This window comes from Aspergillus pseudotamarii (assembly GCF_009193445.1).
Source record: "Aspergillus pseudotamarii strain CBS 117625 unplaced genomic scaffold BDV38scaffold_14, whole genome shotgun sequence".
NCBI classification, from domain to species: Eukaryota; Fungi; Ascomycota; class Eurotiomycetes; order Eurotiales; family Aspergillaceae; genus Aspergillus; species Aspergillus pseudotamarii.
The window spans coordinates 52101-70395 of NW_022475028.1; the positions used below are offsets into that span (position 1 = coordinate 52101).

The following is an 18295-nucleotide window of genomic DNA, read 5'->3' on the forward strand; positions in this document are numbered from 1 at the left end:
TACCGTGCTTTTCCTCCTCTCTTTATGTTACGCGCAGTGAGCCAAAGGGGATTGTGATAGTCTTCTAGTCAGGGTTCTTACTTCCTGTATGAAGTGATTGAACAGCTGAGTAGAAAGGAGAGCGAAAGTTGCAATGTATTACTAGTACACCATACGGCCTATGTCCTTAGTGTAGGGAATTATACCCAGATGCTGATTTCATCATATAGAATCTTTCCTTGGCTATGAGACTAGGTGATAATGCCAAGTCAACACCTACGTCGAGAGTTTTATATGGAGGCAGGAACCCTTCAAACAAGATGTTCATGAAGATATCAGATGCTACAATTATTTCTCATCTGCTATAAGTAAGTAATACAACGCTAATATAGACAGTAACATAGTTTGAGCGGAAGTTGGAATCGAAACAATTCATCATAGCTTTGCCGGTACTTTCTGCATGGCTTCCACGACCTCACGAGCACCCCGTTCTCCTGAGCAGAGAGCCCCCTCCATGTATCCTTTCCATTCTGTGCTATATTCCGTTCCCACGAAATGGATATTGCCAACCGGCTTACCGTACACGGACGCGTATTTGGTGAGATGCCCAATCGCATGGACAGGAGCTAAAGCACCTCTGCTGAATTCCTCGTGCTTCCAAACCTGATCAAAGACCTCGATTGGCCGGAAGGCTTCCGAGTTGGCATCGGCGTTGAATATCTTCGCGATTTGCTTCAGGACCACTGCGCGACGCTCATGGGGGTACAGCTTGCCCCAATCACGCCCAGGCTGGCCATTAACAAAGCACGTCAAGGAGAAATGGTTTCTTTCATCCACGCTGGTGTCTCTGGCCAATATCACAGGACCTGTGTAGCTCGCGAAATACCCGTTGAATCCCTCACTCCGCCACCATGGCCTATCATAACAGACGATCGCCTTGTTATAATCACCGAGGACAGTCCCATCGGTGACCTCTTGCACTGGCTTGGGCAACGCAGGGGTGATGTTCAGTTCCCTATACATGGTACTGGGAATTGACAAGATACACTTCTTGGCATCAAACGTCTTTCCATCGCGGGTGACGACGCTTACATATGAGCCGTGCTCGTTGATCGAAGCAACTGGTGACCCCAGGTGAATATTCTGCGCTCCAACCAAGCGAGCAATTTCCTCAGCAATGGACTGTGCCCCTACAAGTTTTATTAGTCGTCTCCCTACATTCAACTAGCCGGGTAAGCCGTACCATCTTTGAATCTCATGTATTGACCGCCGGTAGAATCATCCGCCCTGATGGCCAGCAGGCCCTTATTGCGACGGCAGTAGTCAATAAACCAGGCGGCTGATTCTTCTGTGGACTCCAAGCCATGCATGACCCGTGCCCAGAGATTCACCATGTTGGCAACCTTGGGTAGGGCACCGAGATTGCGGACATACTGATCCAAGCTGACACTGTCATCCTGTGCACTTGGCAAGCCAGGCTTTAAAGATTCAGCTTGGATGTGATCGCGAATATACTCCAGGTTCTTCTTCTCCGCCTCAGACCACTGTATCTGTCCGTTAGAGCAGGCCTATTCTTGTGGGCGCGATTGGGGGACTAGATTGTTACTCACGTCGGGCGTAACGCCAAAAGGAAATTCAAGTCGACTGTCTTGATTTTCTTGCATGACAGCCGTTCCTTCTAACCGTTGCGTCACGACCTCCAGGCCAAATCTCTCCACATATTTCCAGACACGTGGCTGGAGGCTGTTGTTGATCCATGCTCCGCCGAGCTCAGCGTAGCCCCGGCCAGAAGCAAGTGGCACACTCCATATCTTGCCACCAACGCGATCCCGGGCTTCAACAACTGCCGCCGAGAGGCCAGCTTGTTGAGCCGAATAGGCTGCCTGAAGGCCGCTGAAGCCAGCTCCAATCACAATAACGTCCAACATGAGGGCGGATAATACGGTTCAAGGGTTATAGTACAGGTGAAGGATTCTCGCAATGACAACCAACGAAGGGGGTGTTGAGAGATATTTAATTCATACCAACCTACTTCTCCATTCAGTTGTCTGTCGGCTCTTGCAATCCAACTCCTGACCTTCATCGGGTGGATTGTAGGCCTCGGGTTCTCATCCGATGCGCTGACGATTTAATCGGCTGACCCGAAGGCCGAGATGGTTTAAATTACCCGATCCAGTTAGAAAAATGAGAGCACCGTCGACAGCCAAAGCCTTCACATCTCGGCCAGTTTTCCAGAGAGATGTTTTGGAAATAGTACATCTAGCTTGCAGTCTCATACTTTGAACTTCAGGGAACACTCTTTGACCTCCTCATTGACGCCCGCGGCCTGGGGCATCGGTAATACCCAGACCCTGTCTTGGCAATGTTCAGATCTCAAAGGTCAAATGTAGTCGCATATAAACCACCGCCAAACCGTATACAATGATGCAAACATGATACCAATTCCCCGTACAAGGGGAGGTATATGTCAGGGTTGTAAGACCTTTATAGTGCCATGGGCCTGTCTTCCGTTGCCAATGCACTAAAGTATGCTTATCTTAAGGATCTACTACCACGTGCTGAAAGCATGGCCGCTGCGCAGGCTTGGCTACCCTTATTACTAGGCTACTTATGTCCTACGGCGTTATTTCAATACTTTTCTCATGGGCCTGTCACATTGCCAGAAGACAGAATTAAGCATGGTCTTGGTCAGGGATTAGTGAAATTAGGGTTACATTGCTTTCGAACATTTCGTGATAGAACAGCGCCCTAGCATCCACTTATTCGTTCGTCTTCTTCTATAATATGATATTCAACCCTATGTGGCCCCATCAGCTGTGCAGCTACTCGAGATCGATTTATTGCCTAATGCGCGATAGGACCGGAACCAACACAAGTGAAGGTCGCTGGAATGCTGCATCTCCCGAATGCAACTTACGCAGGAACTATGTGTGCGTTGCGAGGGGCCCCAATCGGCTTATATGGATATTAAATAAATAATCGAATAGGCTACTTTAGCATGCTGGAAATAAAAGTCCTCATGGACGGCGACCATATGCTATATTTGTAGTCGAGCTGGTATATGGTAGGTTGGTGGTTTATTGCTAAACCCATCGTAGTGCGTAGAGGTAAGCTTAGTGATTCACCATTGCCATATTCTACCGTCTTTCCACCTATAAGTCACGAATGGTCCTAAGATATCGTTGCTTCCCCGTTATGCTGAATGTTTCTTCAATGGCTATCAGCATGTCGATGCGTCGGTGGCATTCGGCACCACTGCCCAAAACTACTAGTTCCTGTAGCTTGACCGAACTTCGTCTTTAATTTGGCGCGAGGGGTCTTGTTACAGGATCCAACCAGCCAAGGTTGTCGTAACCGCAGAAGACATAGGCTACTTCAGTGTGATTAGAAATATTGGAATTGAGGACTGGGATGAGAAGGCGAAATTCCTGGATGTGGTGCTCCAAGATTCCAATTTCTTCGAGTGCATGATATTATGACCTATTGTCTCAATGGATATTCACAATCAAGGGGCTGAGATGCAGGCCTCGATACCCATATAGCAAAGCCTCTAGTGGAGAAGGCACAAACGCTGCCATTATTGCCAGTTATTGAGGGGCTCGATACACCGATTCTTCATGGACACAGCACCCTCAATATCGACGACGACAAAGAGGAGGCGCTAGTCTGGTGTCGTAAGGAGGACGAGTGGGTGCAAGACGAGGACAACTAAGCAGTGCTCTGTAAGTAGTCCAAGGTTCAGGGGAGCTTGAACCTACAGGACAAGAACGATCATGACAGATTATATCTTCTATCCTTTCGGTTATCATCCTTTCGATGCAACCTCGCAGAGGAATATGGGTCTACTCAGCTCGGCTACAGCCACGCAAGATACGTGGATCTATTATGTGTTTGCATACTTCAAGTTTTCTATTATGATTTGTTTAATATAAAAGTAACAATTATAGTTCATACGATATATCGTTGATAGTCAATCTAGAAAGAAATTCGGGCAAGGTGCAGAGAGGGTGAGACGGTAGCAGTGTCGCCTGAGTCTATGGATGCAAGTTTAATGTGAATACGTTTAATTCTCTCATATGGCTCGTCTATCCTTTCTAGTGTAAATTACAATAACAGTGTTCAAGATATTTCCACCTCTAACCCCTACCACGCCCCTAGCGAATATCTAATCATCCACCTCGATAAGCTCCTCCAGCATAGAATCCAAGAAATTCTTCTGCTCCAACAGAAACCTCCTCATCTTAGGTATATCAAAGGGGCGCTTTGCAGCCTGGCGGCGTCGTTCTTCCTTCAAGATAATTCTAAGACGCTCCTCTAAGAGTTCCAGTCGATAGTCCGTATATTGACTGTACAAGCTGTTCAGCTCACTGATTCCCCGTACACCAGTGAGCACAGTCTCATCTTTAATCATCGGTGATTTGGGTCGGAACGATGTGACCATGCTAATCCGCTCACGACCACCGAGGGCCTTCAGCGCTTGATGCTCGATGTATCGCCCTTGTAACACCACAGCGGTTCCCTAGTATAACAGTCAGCATTCAATCCCAGCTTTTCTGGGATACATGTGAGGGACATACCATGGCTGGACCGCGAACCTTCATGATGTGTCCGTCGGGTCTCCGCAGGGCAGTCTCTCCACCAACCATGCCCGTGCAGTCCGACAGCATCGTCACGCAGACGAAGGGAAAGCTATCGTAATGCCAGGCAACAGCAGATGTTCTGTCCTCGACATCTACGGTCTTACCCAACGTGGCCGTGGTACCATCACCAAAAGAGATGTTGACGTTTCCGATCTCAAAATCAATCGAGGGAATGAGGTCCACACCGGCAACTTCGGAGATTTTGGATATAACCTCTGGATGATTCCACGCATCATAGATAAATGGAGCGAGTCTGGGAGAACGGTCAGTGATTCGCAACATGAAAGCAAGTAGAACACCGGTTGCACGTACGCAGGGCCCATGCCTCGAACCATGTTTTTAATGAAGGTGGAAGTGTATTGGCAATCTTTGAGGGCCTCTTCACTAAAGATTTCCGCTCTCATCTGCCTGATAGCCTCTTCGGTAAAGAGTGAAAAGGGCTCCGATGCGGCATTCGGTGAGATCCCATGACCCGCAAGTCCGATCTCCTTCATTGTGTAAATCTTTTTGGGAGGTTCATAGTTCAGGTGGACTTTGGGGTCAAAGGCTTCCTTTGTCACCATTCGTGCTTCATCAATCATAGATTGAGGAATCTGGTTGGTTGGGCGTGTTGCCTTTTTGGTTGCTGGTCCCACCACTCTTGGTGGTGTTGTAGGGTCGTCAAGTGCTGCTGGGGCCATTGTGTGAGAAGGTAGAGCACACGGAATGCTGCTGGGCTCGGAATTCGCTGACTTTGATGTTTGCTCAAGCTTGAATCTCTGGAGAATTATCATGTCCTACGCGATAGAAGTGAGGTATATATAACCATTGAGGCCAGTAGGATCTGCCCCGCAAATGTCATCTCCATCATTACTGAGGTTTTGACTACCTTCGGCATTCCCGATGAGGCTATTAGAATGTATGAGTGGTTTTCTATATAGGACGCCGTCGGCCAAAATTGCCGATTATACTGGGGCACTTTGCCCGGTGCGGTTCGCATGCCAGCTGACGCCTCGTCGGTAATGACCCCGATGTCCATCCCGTCGAGACTTCTTCCAACACATTACTATACGGGGCATTCAGCCAAAGACACCTTGCTGTGATAGCCCGTGCAAGAGAAACGGACTCGCTCACATCAGTTACAACGATCAATTCCTTTTACGGTAGGGAAGGGATATATCGGTTGTGCCGCGTCTTCCCATGATTTCATAACGCGGCGGTGCGCGTACCTCAATAACCATGACACATCTTTATCCATTTGGGCTCTATTTTACATCATTCGGGTATTAGAGTCCGGGGTTTATCACTTAGTACAAGATGTCTAATGGCCTCTTCATCCACCGTGAACGGTATGTACTGCGGAGAAGAACTACGTTTCCAATCGAACATTGACTCTAGGTATTATCCAACAGGTCCAACGCGCTGTAGCTTTGAGAGGAACTTGGCCGTTCTGTAGAAGGACTCGTCGCAGTGGCTGGATTACCGACATTGTATCTTATACGGAGTCTATGAAGTTCTAGGCCGTTCTCGTTCGATACCAGCTGTCTCATGACAGAGGGTAAATGTACAATTAGAACACGGTGTGTAATCAGAATGGGCTCTCATCTACGCAGTCTCTTTCCATTGGCTCCAGACCCCTATCAAACTACTCATGGTACCGGCCATGCCAACAACGCCGTCGTCGAGCGCAGGACAACCCAAAGTCTTTCCCGGGACGGTCAAGTCGCACAGGTCCGAGATGAGCTGAATCCAGGCAGCCGATCGCTTCCTAGAACCCAACCAATTAGCATTCTGCACTGCATGCGAATGATATACAAATCCAACGTACTTGGCACGTGTCTTATCATCCCAATCTCGTTCGCCGTCTTCGCGCTTCGTTCTCTTCCCTCGCTGCGAGTGCAACAAGGTGTAGAGGCACGTCATGATGCTGCAAATTAAACCAGCAGCCCAGAATTGATCCGCTAGAACATCTAGGCGCTCAGCTGACGGCAACTTGTGGATCCCGATCGCCTTGATTGCCGTGATGTTGTCGAAGAACAGGTATCCCCCAAAGCCGAGTTGACCCCCGATAGCCAAGTATTTTAGCACCGGTTCACTAGAGTTCGTCTTGCTCATGACACGGGTAAGGGTCTGGAGATTTCCTAAGAAGTTGCCGAGACGTAGGATCTTGCGCGTGGTACCGAGTTGCTTCCGGACGGCACTGTAAGGGTCGATCACCGACTGTCGGTAATTTCTGCGGTATAGGTGCCAGATGTAGAACTGTGAGAAGTACTGCGCCGTACGTAGAAGCTTGTCACGGCCCACTGGGATTTGATCCAGGTTATTCGGGTTGTTTCGTGGACACGCAGCGCAACGAACAATCAAAGTCCATAAATGTCTGGCACGGAGGGAGGAATCGAAGAAGGAGATGCAGCTAACATACCGGTCGTTGCGACAAAGCGGAAATAATGCGCCAGCACAGGGGGGCAGTCCAGCGTATTTGCGACCATGATCTCAGTCGTCGATCAACGTTGTTCGCAATAAGTGCTGCGGGTCGGACAGTCGAGGTGTGTCGCGCAAGTTTCCGCCACACGCAATAGCGAAGAAATCACAGGTATTGTAGAGACGATGTTGACGTGAGATAGGCGCGGATTGGGCGTTGTTGTCTGGCGTTGGGAGAACGAAAATAATCCGCCGCACATCTCATGCCAAATCGGGTGGAAATCTCGCTGGCGATTCCGAGATCTGGAAATAGAAGATCCCTCGGCGGCTATCGCGTCAGACATCAGCATCATCGGCAGTCTGTAGAAGACACTGACCTCGTATATCGGGTCGACCGTGACGAACTTTTCCTTGATTCCAAGTTTCAACCAGTTTGCCAAAGCCAGGGCACCGTCGAAGCTATCGATTATATGGTCGGCGAATCCGACTATAAGACCGGGAGGCCTTCCGAAAAGGTCCCCACTTGGCCACTTCAGTATCGCCAGCTCAACTTGTTTTCTTCAGCAGAATGATCTCTATTATATAGTAGCCCTATCACTGCCCTTATTAGCGTTATTAGTAGTCATTGAAACTCTCTCAACACCAAAGTTGTGTCCAAGTTATTCCTAGATGTCCTCGGTCTTAGAGGTCCATGACTAGGTTATATATATACTCTTAACGTTAATAGCATGCCCATGTTTAGCCACTTGATTAGTATAATGATTCAGTGAATACTACAAAGTACTACCCGATTATATGTAACAGTTTCCTTTACCTATCATATCATAATAACATGGTTATTCCTATGTGTGGTTTTGAAGAAGCTGTAGTTATTGGTTCTCGTCCGTAAGGGTCGAGAGAGAAAGCAGAGAGATGCGCGCACGTGAGGCAGGTTTGCCCTGGAAGGGTAAGTGTTAACGCACGAATAGTCGTGTGTTGTTTGGTGGCGACGATGGAGAATTGACCACTCACGTGGGTTGACTGAAAAGGGAAAAGTGTTCCCGTCGTGCGGGGTGTGATTTCTATGATGATAAAAACTACCAAAAATGTTTGTGTCCAGGGTGAGTGAGCGGTTGTTGTTCCGGCGACCCCCAGACAGAGCTCCTGGCCTGCCAGTTCATCCACCCAGTATCTAGACAGCAGGGATGCAAGCAGAGAGCCATAAGCCGAGACGAACTGCAATTGCGTAAGGTAGTCCCATGTCCTGGTACTGGAAAATGTGCCGTGTTACTAAGAAATGTGGTTAGGTGTATTGCTTGCCGCCAGAGCAAGGTAAAATGCTCTGGCGACGAACCCTGCGCCAACTGTATCCGACGATCACTCACTTGCCAGTTTTCAGAGGCAAATAGTAAAGTGCTCGTGTCTGAGAGGTTGGTCGTTTGCCAAGCCCCCCTTCCCTGTCGTCGGGTGGGCAAGAGGTAACCGGGACGATGGACTAGGTATCTTCGTGATTTGCAGAAGCAGGCCTACAACTGGCAACGTGCTTCAGGAGCCAAACGCTCGTGGGACTCGGCCTTTCGGATTGGGGATGGGGTCGACGAGGAGAGTACCGCCCATGATGACCAGGTCGCAGCAGAGATAGTCGACCCCCAGTCCCGGGGATCATCAGCATCGCAGGGGAGCGAGTATACATGCAACATCTGGACGAGCCCCTTCACATTACCCTCAACGGTCATTAAGGACCCGCATATGGAACAGCGAAACTGGAGTTCGTCCGCCATCCATGATGATAACGTTGGTTACCCACGCTGACACACGGAACAGTTTGGCTGGCCCCGACGTCGGCATGGTCGCTCACAGCGCGACTGATGGTCATGATGACCGAGAAGCTCGACCTGAATGCGACACATAATATTCCCAAGTTCTATCTGGATGGTGATATCTATCCGTTCGTGTGGGACCGCGCCACGGCCAGCGAGCCATATGACACAAGTGGCTTGCCTTCGGTTGATTATGCCTTATACCTGTTCAATATTGTCAAGTTTCACCTGGGGCAAATGTACCGGTTCTTTGATGAAGATATCTTTGTGTCCCAGATGCATGAATTTTACGCGAGCGATGCAGCTGATAAGGCCAGCAAACCTCGTTTTTGGTTTGTACAATTCCTTTTGGTCCTGGCACTTGGCAATGCATTTGTGTCACGGCCTCGAAACCAATCCAGCCCACCCGGCGCCAAGTTCTTCGCGCGGGCTATGTCCGTCATGCCGAATCATACCTCCACAGGAAAGGATAGTCTGTTGGCCATCGAGACCTTGGCCCTGGCCGGGCTATATCTGTATGCAATAGACCACAGAGAGGCGGCTCACGTACACGTAAGCATGGGTTGATCAGCTAGATGTTCCCCGCTAATCTACGCGCTGCGCCGCATAGGTCGGACATGCAGTACGCATAGCACACCTGGAGGGCTTACACACTCAGCTTCCTGAGCAGGAACTGGGCACTGCAACGGTAACCCGATGCCGAAACCTCTGGTGGACCCTCTACATTATGGACAGGCACGTGTCATCCTCGCTGGGCCTGCCGATGACGACCAAGGACAGCGACATCAGTACCCTGATCAACACCCCAAGCATGGGCTTCCAGGACATCACCTTTAGCCTGCAAGTGAGGCTTTCACAAATGCTGTCCTTTATTTTAAGTAGTAAGTTCCCACTTCGACCGGGTTGGATTGCATTTCATCTCTAACGTGCTTGCATATAGGCATCTATAGGACAGAGAAGACCCAACTCGGAAGGTTTCTAGAGATTACGAGAAATATTCTGCACGCCATGGCTAAGCATGCCGAAGAGATCGAAAAGATGATGCAGATTAGCTTCCAGGGTTCCATGGATAATGTGCCTCAGGAGATGCGTCATATAATTTTACTATACCATCAGGTACGGGAACGGGTGCCACATCTTAAGTGTTTGAGACCTATCCAACTGTGCTAATGAATGTCATCCTAGTGCGTGATCGTTGCCACCAGACCTTTGCTTCTGTCGGTCCTGAAGGAACGGCTAGAGAAGTTAGGCCGTGCAGAGGAAGACTGGCAAAAGTTTCTCGCTCTTCCCAAATCCTTGATATTCATTGGGATTAAGTCTGCCGAGAAGACGCTTCAAATATTGTCGGACGAGAATGGCCATCTGGGTACGTTAAATGATGTGGACACATGAATGCGGTAGAGAGCATCAGCTCACGAAGCACCAGAAACATTCCTCCCGTTTGATCTCGAATTTACATACGCAGCTGCTCTCCATCTGACTATGGCGAACACACTCTACCCACCAGGGTCTAATGATGATACGTATAGCAGGTCTGCGCACTCAATCCTGGATGAGATGATTATGTGTGGGAATAAGGTGGCCGAGGTACGAAAGGATGAATTGCGGTGTATCGAAGGGTTATTCCAGGAGTTCGCCAAGCGCGTACAGCAGGAAGGTCTACAAGTCCTCACGTTATCGGGTCGGGGGCTTGCAGAGCCTGGGCCAGATGAGACCCCTAGTCAGGAATGCCGGGGACAAACGCCCCCGACAGAGCCTCCAACCTTCACAGAGTCATCCGCCCAGTCACCCTCCGTGAGTCAGTCTATCACGGCCAGCGTCGATCCCCTGGACAATGTGATCGGCATCTCTTCCTACGAATTTCTTCACATTGTGGATCAGATCGGCGGCTCGGAAATGCCCTACGTCTTGAATGTCGGCCAGGACTGGATGGACGGCGGTGGTATCGCATATCCGTTTGGGTGAATCTGACAAGGGAGTTCCAGCCGTTCAAGATTTAGAATAATAGAAGAAAGTGCTAAGCCTGATCGCAGTGTCTCCATTGTTTTCTCAGGAAACCTACCCTTTTCTCTGGCGGCCCGACATTGCAACCGGTGCTCGCTTGTATTTGTACTATTACTTCGAGTAGTATACGACCTTAATCCTACAACAAGATGAATGACGTTTGTCTCTGGTATCTTAAAAATAGAAACTACGTTGGGCCTTCCGGCACTGTGTAGTTTATCCTGCCAACAAGCAAGCGAAACTGTTGATGAGTCGACCACTTCAACAACGCATATTTCATCGCTTGAGGATGCCTAAACAGCGGCATGAATCCCACCTGCCCCATCCTTTGATCGGAATACTAGTCCCTCGCGATCTCCTACCGTTGATAGTTCACAGACTCCAGACAGGTTTACGTGGTCAACCTAAGGTATATAGACAAAGCTTGTGCCTGGCCCGTGCCTATTGGTATCGTTCACAGGTCTTTCAATTTGCCCTCAAGTAGAAGACCCCACCGTAACTCGATTTGCATCTTGCTGGCCTACAGTGCTAGGATTCCATAATTTTACACATCAATTTGGATAGCATGTAGGTTATGTGTCATTTGTTTGTAACTATCGAAATTGTCTAATGATTCGCTCCTCTATAGGGCTTTGCATTTCTATCTATTGCTTTTCAACACAAATAGTTCCTAGCACATTAATGCTCTCGCATGTAGTGTGGCTGACCCGCTAGACAGCACCTGCGCCCTTATGCTCCGAGCTCATCGCTGCTTCCATGATGAACGGACTTCGAGCACGGATTTGCTTTCCCCAGAAGAACATCAAAGTTGGCGCAAGGGAGAGTACCAAGGAGATAAACGCCAATGTAGTGCTGGCCCATTGGAATCCAAGGTTGGTGTACATACTCATGGTCGCCAGAGGAAGCAAAGCCGAGAATAGGTTCTCCCCTGTGGCGACAGCACCCATCGCACTGCCGGCATACTTGCTATAGGAATCCACAACATAGTCCGAGACCCCGGCCACGACGATCACACTCCCGGCTCCCACCATTGCCAGACCAATCGCCGGGGCGATCCACGGGATATGCGGGAAGGAGGTCCAGGCATAGGTAAACATGCCACCCGTAATTCCAACCACACCCCCAACCACTGCCAGATACAACCTGGCCTCCGGAATAGGCACACCCGGGGACTCGGTGTTGCGCGAGGCAGAACCAAAATAGAGCTTCGCGGAGAATAGGTTGATGAGCCAGCCTAAAACTTCCCCGATCACAATGGCCGCTTGGACATATCCAGCCTGGGTGTGACTCCAGCCATATAAGTCCACAAAGACCTGCTCTGCAGATTGTGTGAAAAGGAACAGTGTGCCGACAGTGAACGCGGACCATAGTGTGGAAACCAGGACCACGGATTCTGTACATACAAGAACCAAGGGTCTGGTCGAGCTTTGAACGAAGCGACTGAATGCAGAACCTGTCTGCCCCTCCATCTCCAGCTGAGTGAACGCTGGCTTTCCCTGTTTCCGCAATGCCTGGGCACGACGAGCGAGTATGACGGCACCACGAGACTCCCTGAACAGGAAGTAATACACTGGAAGAAGTGCCCCAAACCAGATCAGCTGGAGATACCCAATCCATCTCCATGACAATCCTTCAAAGATTGCGCCACCAATAACGGGACCCGTGCTGCTGCCCGCCAGGTAGGAGAAGATGTACAAACTCACGGGGATGGAGCGTGACTTTTCCGTTTCCCAGATATTACCAATGACGGAGGCAGATGTATTCGCCAGAACCGCGACACTGCTGCCGGCAAAGAATCTTGTCACGATGAGAGTGGCGAAGTTTTGTGCCACGGCCTGGGGGACGAGAAAGCAAATGAATACTAAATATGCTGACAAGAAGATCGGACGGACGCCGTGATCCTCCATCAATGGAAGAATGAACAATGAGGAACAACATCCCCCAAGTGCCCATGATGTCACAGGCCAGTAAGAGTGGGGAAATGAATCCTCTGAAACATGGAATTCTTCACTAATTGCAGCATGTGCAGTTGTGATAATCGTGCCATTCATCATGGTTATGTATGTGGTGAATACAGCAAGAAGGGTCAATGTCCATTTTTGAGCCAGGGACCAGTTGTACGGATTGGCCGAGTCATGATCTCCATCCCACGTCACCGTGATAGGGTTATCATCGGAGATCTGTTCATCTACCCCACCGTCATTAGTCTTTGCTTATCTTTCGTAAAAGGCAACGCTTACCTGAGTCGCTGCCATCTCGGGTTCTAGAACGCCCCAAGGCGTCCTGGAAGATGGATATGGGCGACATCGACTACGGGTTGCTGATTACTGAGATTGATTTGGCGCAACTTCTTCGGGAAGATCGAGTTTGACGTGATACAAGCAAATTGCAGCTGGGGTGAAAAGATTAGATGGCGGTTTCTGTGTAGTGGCACCTGTGTTTCGTACTGCTATCTCCACTCCTCTTTATATCGAGAGTTGTAGGTGATAATTGTAGCAGAGCCGTTCGAGAACCAAGACAGGAACCCTGACTAAAAGGCGATCATCACTCGTCTCGACTATTCGGCGACTCCCCCTTCTCCAGATATTGACCATTTTTGGACAGGTGGATCGCTTCTCGGAAGGTATCGGGTCCCCGGATCGCCATCAACACCTGTGCTAGGTGTAGAAACCGTGTTGGGGATGTCCCTGGACTATGCCAAGGATCTAGGCTATAAAACCCGACGTCTAAGCTCTACCGAAGCTCATATTGCATTGACCAAGACTCCTAAGCCAAGGCTGCAATGCAGCTGGTAATCCGAGTTCTGATATACCGAATTCGAGGATCGGGTTCAGGACCCGAGCACATTGGGTCACCTGAGACGCTATAGACTACAGCATGGAATGTGTGCACAGACCAGCCTATCCGAAAATGGTATGGAAAATGAGAGCTCTTCGATATGTCATTTGCACGAATGAGCTAACTATTCATTACCTCCCTACAGATTGTAATGGCACTAGTTCTACATTGGGTAGAAGTCCAGAACGAGACATGCGCAACATGGATCGTGCCCAGCAGCAAATCACACTAAGATTTGGAGCCGCAGTAAGTCTCCTTGTTAATGGAGTCATTCTCTTCAAAGGGCTAGATTTATGAATGCGATAGCCATTCGAGGCACATGTAGTTCCATTAAGTAAGACAAGATAATTATACATCGATTGGGTACTGCGCTCAATAGCGCGGTTGTCGTAATAGGGGTCCTGGGCTACTGTTGATCGGATCGCCGTGTGGACGGTTCTAACAAACCCGGCAGAAAAGAATAATTAGATTCCTAGTTCTGAGGAAAATTCAATTGCTTGCTGCCCCGGTTCCCCCGTCGGTATTACCCCCGAGCGGGTCCCAGGCCTTTCAAATCGCTTCGGATTTGGCTGGACTCTCAACAAGCTTATTCCACGATCTGCGCTCTCCAGCCTTGGCGTCTTTTGCATGGGGTGCTGGACCAGTATTCTATTATTTTGGGGACCTACAAGTGGCGTTAAGAGCTATTATGATCGAGTTGGAAAGATTCATATAAAACGTTCTTTCCAACGCTCAAGGGTACTATACATATACAAGAGACCTCTTTGCAGCCAAAGAGCGTTGGTAAAACAACATCGGATAGTGTCAACATGATCACTGCGGAACAGTATCCTCTACCAGGTACACATCGGGAGCAATAATTGCGAAAGCCCGAGAAAAACCGGCTGTATATATAACAACCCCTAGGGTACTTCATTCGGGATGACATCCCGAGGTTCCGATACGATCGGCTCGGCTCGGGCTGACAAGACACTAGTAAAATTGAACATTACTCTATGTATCGTTGTTCCTGCATTGGATCGATACAATTTAAAGGAAGGGATATGAAGCGAATTTCAGGCAGCATAAAATGAACAGAAATAGCCCGCATAAAATTGGTCTTATGTGTGATGATGTCTATGGCCCTTAATGTGACCAAGATCGACTTTGATGCCCTCGAGGCGTCGGATCTTAAAATATGCAATGTCACCAGATAAAGAAGTACAGAGTCTTCATGTCATTGGATCCATCCTCTACAATAGCACTGATTGCCGCATTTTCCTTTCGGTCGTTGTTCAACAAACAACCCTATACCCAGCAACAACACTCGAGATTCCCTGTCTCACTCAATATATCAGCGACTTCTGAAAGCATTGCCAGTGGGACCCGTAAAGAGGCGAGCATCCACGATTTTCGTATAAGTCCCTCAGTAAGAGATCTCAGGGTCGGACTATGCCGGTGATAGCGCGCCGTATAAGTATCGTTTGTGACGTGCATATGATTCTCGTCGTCGAGGATGAGTAGGTTATAGAGGTCATCACATGTTCCGAGGAAGCTGTCGACAATAGCAGATTCGATTTCATGCAGTGCCAGTGTTATACAGCTCTCTGTTGTGTCTAAGAACCTACTACCAGGCCCGGTGAGCTACTGGTTCATTCCGAGTGGAGCTGTTCAGCTATTGAACTACTACTGCTTCACCATCGTGGTTTCCGATATCTGAGGATGATTTCCTATGACGCCTCTGTACTGAGCACGCATAGAGAAATAAAGTCCAAGTCTGTTAAACGTGTGACCGATGGCGGGCAGGCTTCCGAAAGCCTGCGCAGAACGCACAGAGTGTGCATGAACGAAGCACCGGCATATAATGGCCAGCAGCGGTTGGACGTGAACTGACCGAATCAGAGGGAGGGCCATCGGGCCCTTGTGAACTGGACGATAACGGCTCCTCGCTTGATAACGACACCCGCGCAATTTGGATCAATTTCCCCAGAATGGCATATTCCAACTTGAATTTGACACTGTATGCAACCGGCTTGAACATCACTTGCAGGGCATAGAGACCCGCATACTCGATCCCCACGACGGCTACATCGAGGATTAAAATAATAATATTGATGCCCAGTAGCTGGGTCAGTATCGTATAGTGAAGTCGGTCTGGTCGAAGCCGTAGCAATTTCGATGTTTCCCAGATATAGATGGAGGAGATGACGCATTCTTGAACAGCGAAGCCAATGAGCTGAATGTGTTCCATCACTCTGTATCCATTTGCAAACCGAGCTCCGTTAGGACCGAGGGAGCCGTACAAGAGAACAGTTGTAGGAACGTGAAATGCAACGGCATCGATGAGAATCATAATGAGAAGGAACCTGAGGAGCTTACGTGCCTGCACAACAAGATGAAGACGCGACCATAAAATGAGTGAATGACCTGTTACCATGCAGTACCAGCTTATGATAATCAATGTGACGGAAACATAGGCGTTAATTCCAAGTGGATAGATAAAAAAAATGAACCCCAGGCCGTGTGGAATAAGGCTACAGGATGCAATGAACAAGCTCCAGAAATACCAGCCCGTGTATCGCTTGAAGGTTGTGAGACACAGTGCAATTAGCTCGATCGAACTGTAAAACACAATAGCTGCAAAGCTTGCAATGACGTATTTTTGTGGCTGGTCCAGTTCGTGGCCAGTGTACTGGGTGACTGGGCTCTGGGCGGAAGACATGGGAAGGACATGATTATGAAAGCGACAAGGACCTTTCAGAATCCATATATTCTAATGAACACAAGAGATGTAGGTGAAACGAAGGATTTAGTGTTGTTGGGAAGATGTCAGGAGACAGACCGATCGTAGGCGTAGAGGAACGGTGTCCGAGGACATACGTCTATAAATCTACGGGCATACGCACTACACGTTCATATTTTTATGTCCAACCAAACGCTAGACCTACGCACCGCATCGCTCGATATACTAAGTTAGTAAAGGTGGGTGGGAAGAGGGCTTGAGCGGGTAACCTCTAGCGACGTTGCCCAACTTTGTTGTTGAACTTAGGGTTCATCCCACATTCTGGGTCTCCCCATCGCTCGTGTTGTGTGGAACCAACCCAATCCTTCTGACGTCAAGACCACATTTAGAATTTTAACATTTACTGGGATATCCATTCTTCCGAGACCAGCCTGCAAGACCAAAACCATGGACTGTGCTGCCAAGGCCGATGAATTCGGGTTATGCACACTTGATATAACCATACAGTAACCATTTGGCCACTTGAGAATCGACTCCAGTTAGCGACACCTCTTGCACAGTAAGTTAATTTTCTCACTGCCAAGGGTTGAGTATTTGAGGAGGTGCGCAAAAGACACTTCTATTACTATGACATGACCTTGTACCCATACTCGCTACATCTAAAGGAATGTCCTACCTTAAATTATTTGAAGAGCTTAGGGAATTACCGCATACAGGTTCCCAGCCCAATGCCTCGCTTGCGCACTTTGCTGATTACTGGCTTTTGGAAGTTCGGGAACTGTACACAAGACTTCCAAGGCCAAACAAAGCCAGGGCGATGGTGCTATTGTGACTGGAGAGTGCGATTTCTGACTATCCTTGGGCCAATGGGGTCTATGATTATCCTGATAGCCGCGTCTAACTACTGTTCATAGAGTAACAGCAAATAATCCCTACGGAGACAGGAGGCCGATGCTATTAGATTTGGCCGGTGGCCAGTGTTGTTCCCATCCGTGCTTGATCCCAGTATCTAGGATGCGGAACCCATGTTGCTCCATCGCATGATGGTTTGTAGCTCCCCGCAGATCAAGAAGCACCTTCGGCTCCATCATAGAGCTGCTGATATGCTGCCATGGAATCCTGCAGTCGGCAAGCTCATCACAATTGGTGTGGATAACTAGAGCATGGCATCCCCGACAGGCGTCTTCAATGTCGGCAACCACCATCTCCGACGTTGCAGAACCCAATATGCATTCGATCTGATCAAACCTTAAACGGGGGTCGTAGGGGTGAAAATTTGCACCAAACCGGCGGAGACCTTGAGGGAGACTAGTAGCCGTAGAGGTCCGCGTATCTAATGTATCTTTTTTGAAGGTTCATCCAAGGACAGCTACTTGCCCGCGGCCATTAAACTCCTGATGTTTGGGGTGGAAAGGAGATGAGGCGGTTGAGGACCCGCCCATTCTACCAGACATTGACACGGACCACAGCCTTCCAATAGTCAGCCACCTCGGAATGACCTAATTCCTGCGCCAGGGAAACCAAGCAACAGACGTCTTTATAGAGGCAAGACCCACCGAACCCGAACACAGCCCGAAGTGACAAGGGGCCCATGCGAGGCTCAGACCGGACAACCCTAGAAACATCATGTATATTTGCGCCCCTCGACTCACATTTCGCACTCGGTGAGTTGATATTGCTAATACGCTATGCGATGAATGCGTTGCTTGCGATTTTGGATAGCTCATGTGACCACAAATTTGCGGTGATGATACAGTCCGTTGGCATCCACTTGTACAGAGACTTAATTGCATCCACCGCACTGGTTGACTTGGTGGCGTCTTCTATGACAACACGGTTGGGAAAACGACGCCGTCGCAGGTATTTTATTTATGAGCCATTACATGAACAGGCATTACTCCAACTATCAATCC

At 49.0% G+C, this 18295-nt stretch overlaps 8 protein-coding genes across 8 annotated transcripts; 3 read left to right on the top strand and 5 right to left on the bottom strand.

The window, feature by feature from the left end:
- Positions 1 to 321: 321 nt before the first annotated feature.
- On the bottom strand, positions 322 to 1907 carry BDV38DRAFT_291004 (flavin monoamine oxidase family protein; the record flags this gene model as incomplete). Its single annotated transcript, XM_032061629.1, has 3 exons — positions 322 to 1169; positions 1223 to 1523; positions 1590 to 1907. 3 exons carry the CDS (start codon positions 1905 to 1907, stop codon positions 415 to 417), a joined length of 1374 nt encoding a protein of 457 aa, XP_031915780.1. The 3' UTR covers positions 322 to 414.
- A 1784-nt stretch (positions 1908 to 3691) lies between these two features.
- Positions 3692 to 3969, top strand: BDV38DRAFT_39714 (uncharacterized protein). The gene has a single exon (XM_032063279.1). It carries the CDS (start codon positions 3753 to 3755, stop codon positions 3909 to 3911), a length of 159 nt encoding a protein of 52 aa, XP_031915781.1. The 5' UTR covers positions 3692 to 3752; the 3' UTR covers positions 3912 to 3969.
- Positions 3970 to 4144: 175 nt separating this feature from the next.
- Positions 4145 to 5299, bottom strand: BDV38DRAFT_291006 (uncharacterized protein; the record flags this gene model as incomplete). Its single annotated transcript, XM_032061630.1, has 3 exons — positions 4145 to 4498; positions 4557 to 4872; positions 4932 to 5299. The coding sequence occupies 3 exons, from the start codon at positions 5297 to 5299 to the stop codon at positions 4145 to 4147; spliced, it is 1038 nt and encodes a 345-aa protein (XP_031915782.1).
- A 904-nt stretch (positions 5300 to 6203) lies between these two features.
- Positions 6204 to 7087, bottom strand: BDV38DRAFT_280637 (PEX11 family protein; the record flags this gene model as incomplete). Its single annotated transcript, XM_032059356.1, has 3 exons — positions 6204 to 6366; positions 6427 to 6901; positions 7021 to 7087. The coding sequence occupies 3 exons, from the start codon at positions 7085 to 7087 to the stop codon at positions 6204 to 6206; spliced, it is 705 nt and encodes a 234-aa protein (XP_031915783.1).
- Positions 7088 to 8147: 1060 nt separating this feature from the next.
- On the top strand, positions 8148 to 8544 carry BDV38DRAFT_241088 (Zn(II)2Cys6 transcription factor domain-containing protein). Its single transcript, XM_032053990.1, has 2 exons — positions 8148 to 8244; positions 8306 to 8544. The coding sequence occupies exons 1-2, from the start codon at positions 8204 to 8206 to the stop codon at positions 8478 to 8480; spliced, it is 216 nt and encodes a 71-aa protein (XP_031915784.1). The 5' UTR covers positions 8148 to 8203; the 3' UTR covers positions 8481 to 8544.
- BDV38DRAFT_241091 (fungal specific transcription factor domain-containing protein) lies at positions 8540 to 10804 on the top strand. The gene is made up of 5 exons (XM_032053991.1): positions 8540 to 9370; positions 9429 to 9699; positions 9759 to 9934; positions 10004 to 10184; positions 10239 to 10804. Exons 1-5 carry the CDS (start codon positions 8867 to 8869, stop codon positions 10781 to 10783), a joined length of 1677 nt encoding a protein of 558 aa, XP_031915785.1. The 5' UTR covers positions 8540 to 8866; the 3' UTR covers positions 10784 to 10804.
- A 644-nt stretch (positions 10805 to 11448) lies between these two features.
- On the bottom strand, positions 11449 to 13077 carry BDV38DRAFT_291007 (major facilitator superfamily domain-containing protein; the record flags this gene model as incomplete). The annotated part of the gene is made up of 2 exons (XM_032061631.1): positions 11449 to 13002; positions 13063 to 13077. 2 exons carry the CDS (start codon positions 13075 to 13077, stop codon positions 11533 to 11535), a joined length of 1485 nt encoding a protein of 494 aa, XP_031915786.1. The 3' UTR covers positions 11449 to 11532.
- A 2296-nt stretch (positions 13078 to 15373) lies between these two features.
- Positions 15374 to 16361, bottom strand: BDV38DRAFT_291009 (uncharacterized protein; the record flags this gene model as incomplete). The annotated part of the gene is made up of 1 exon (XM_032061632.1): positions 15374 to 16361. One exon carries the CDS (start codon positions 16359 to 16361, stop codon positions 15420 to 15422), a length of 942 nt encoding a protein of 313 aa, XP_031915787.1. The 3' UTR covers positions 15374 to 15419.
- Positions 16362 to 18295: the final 1934 nt, after the last annotated feature.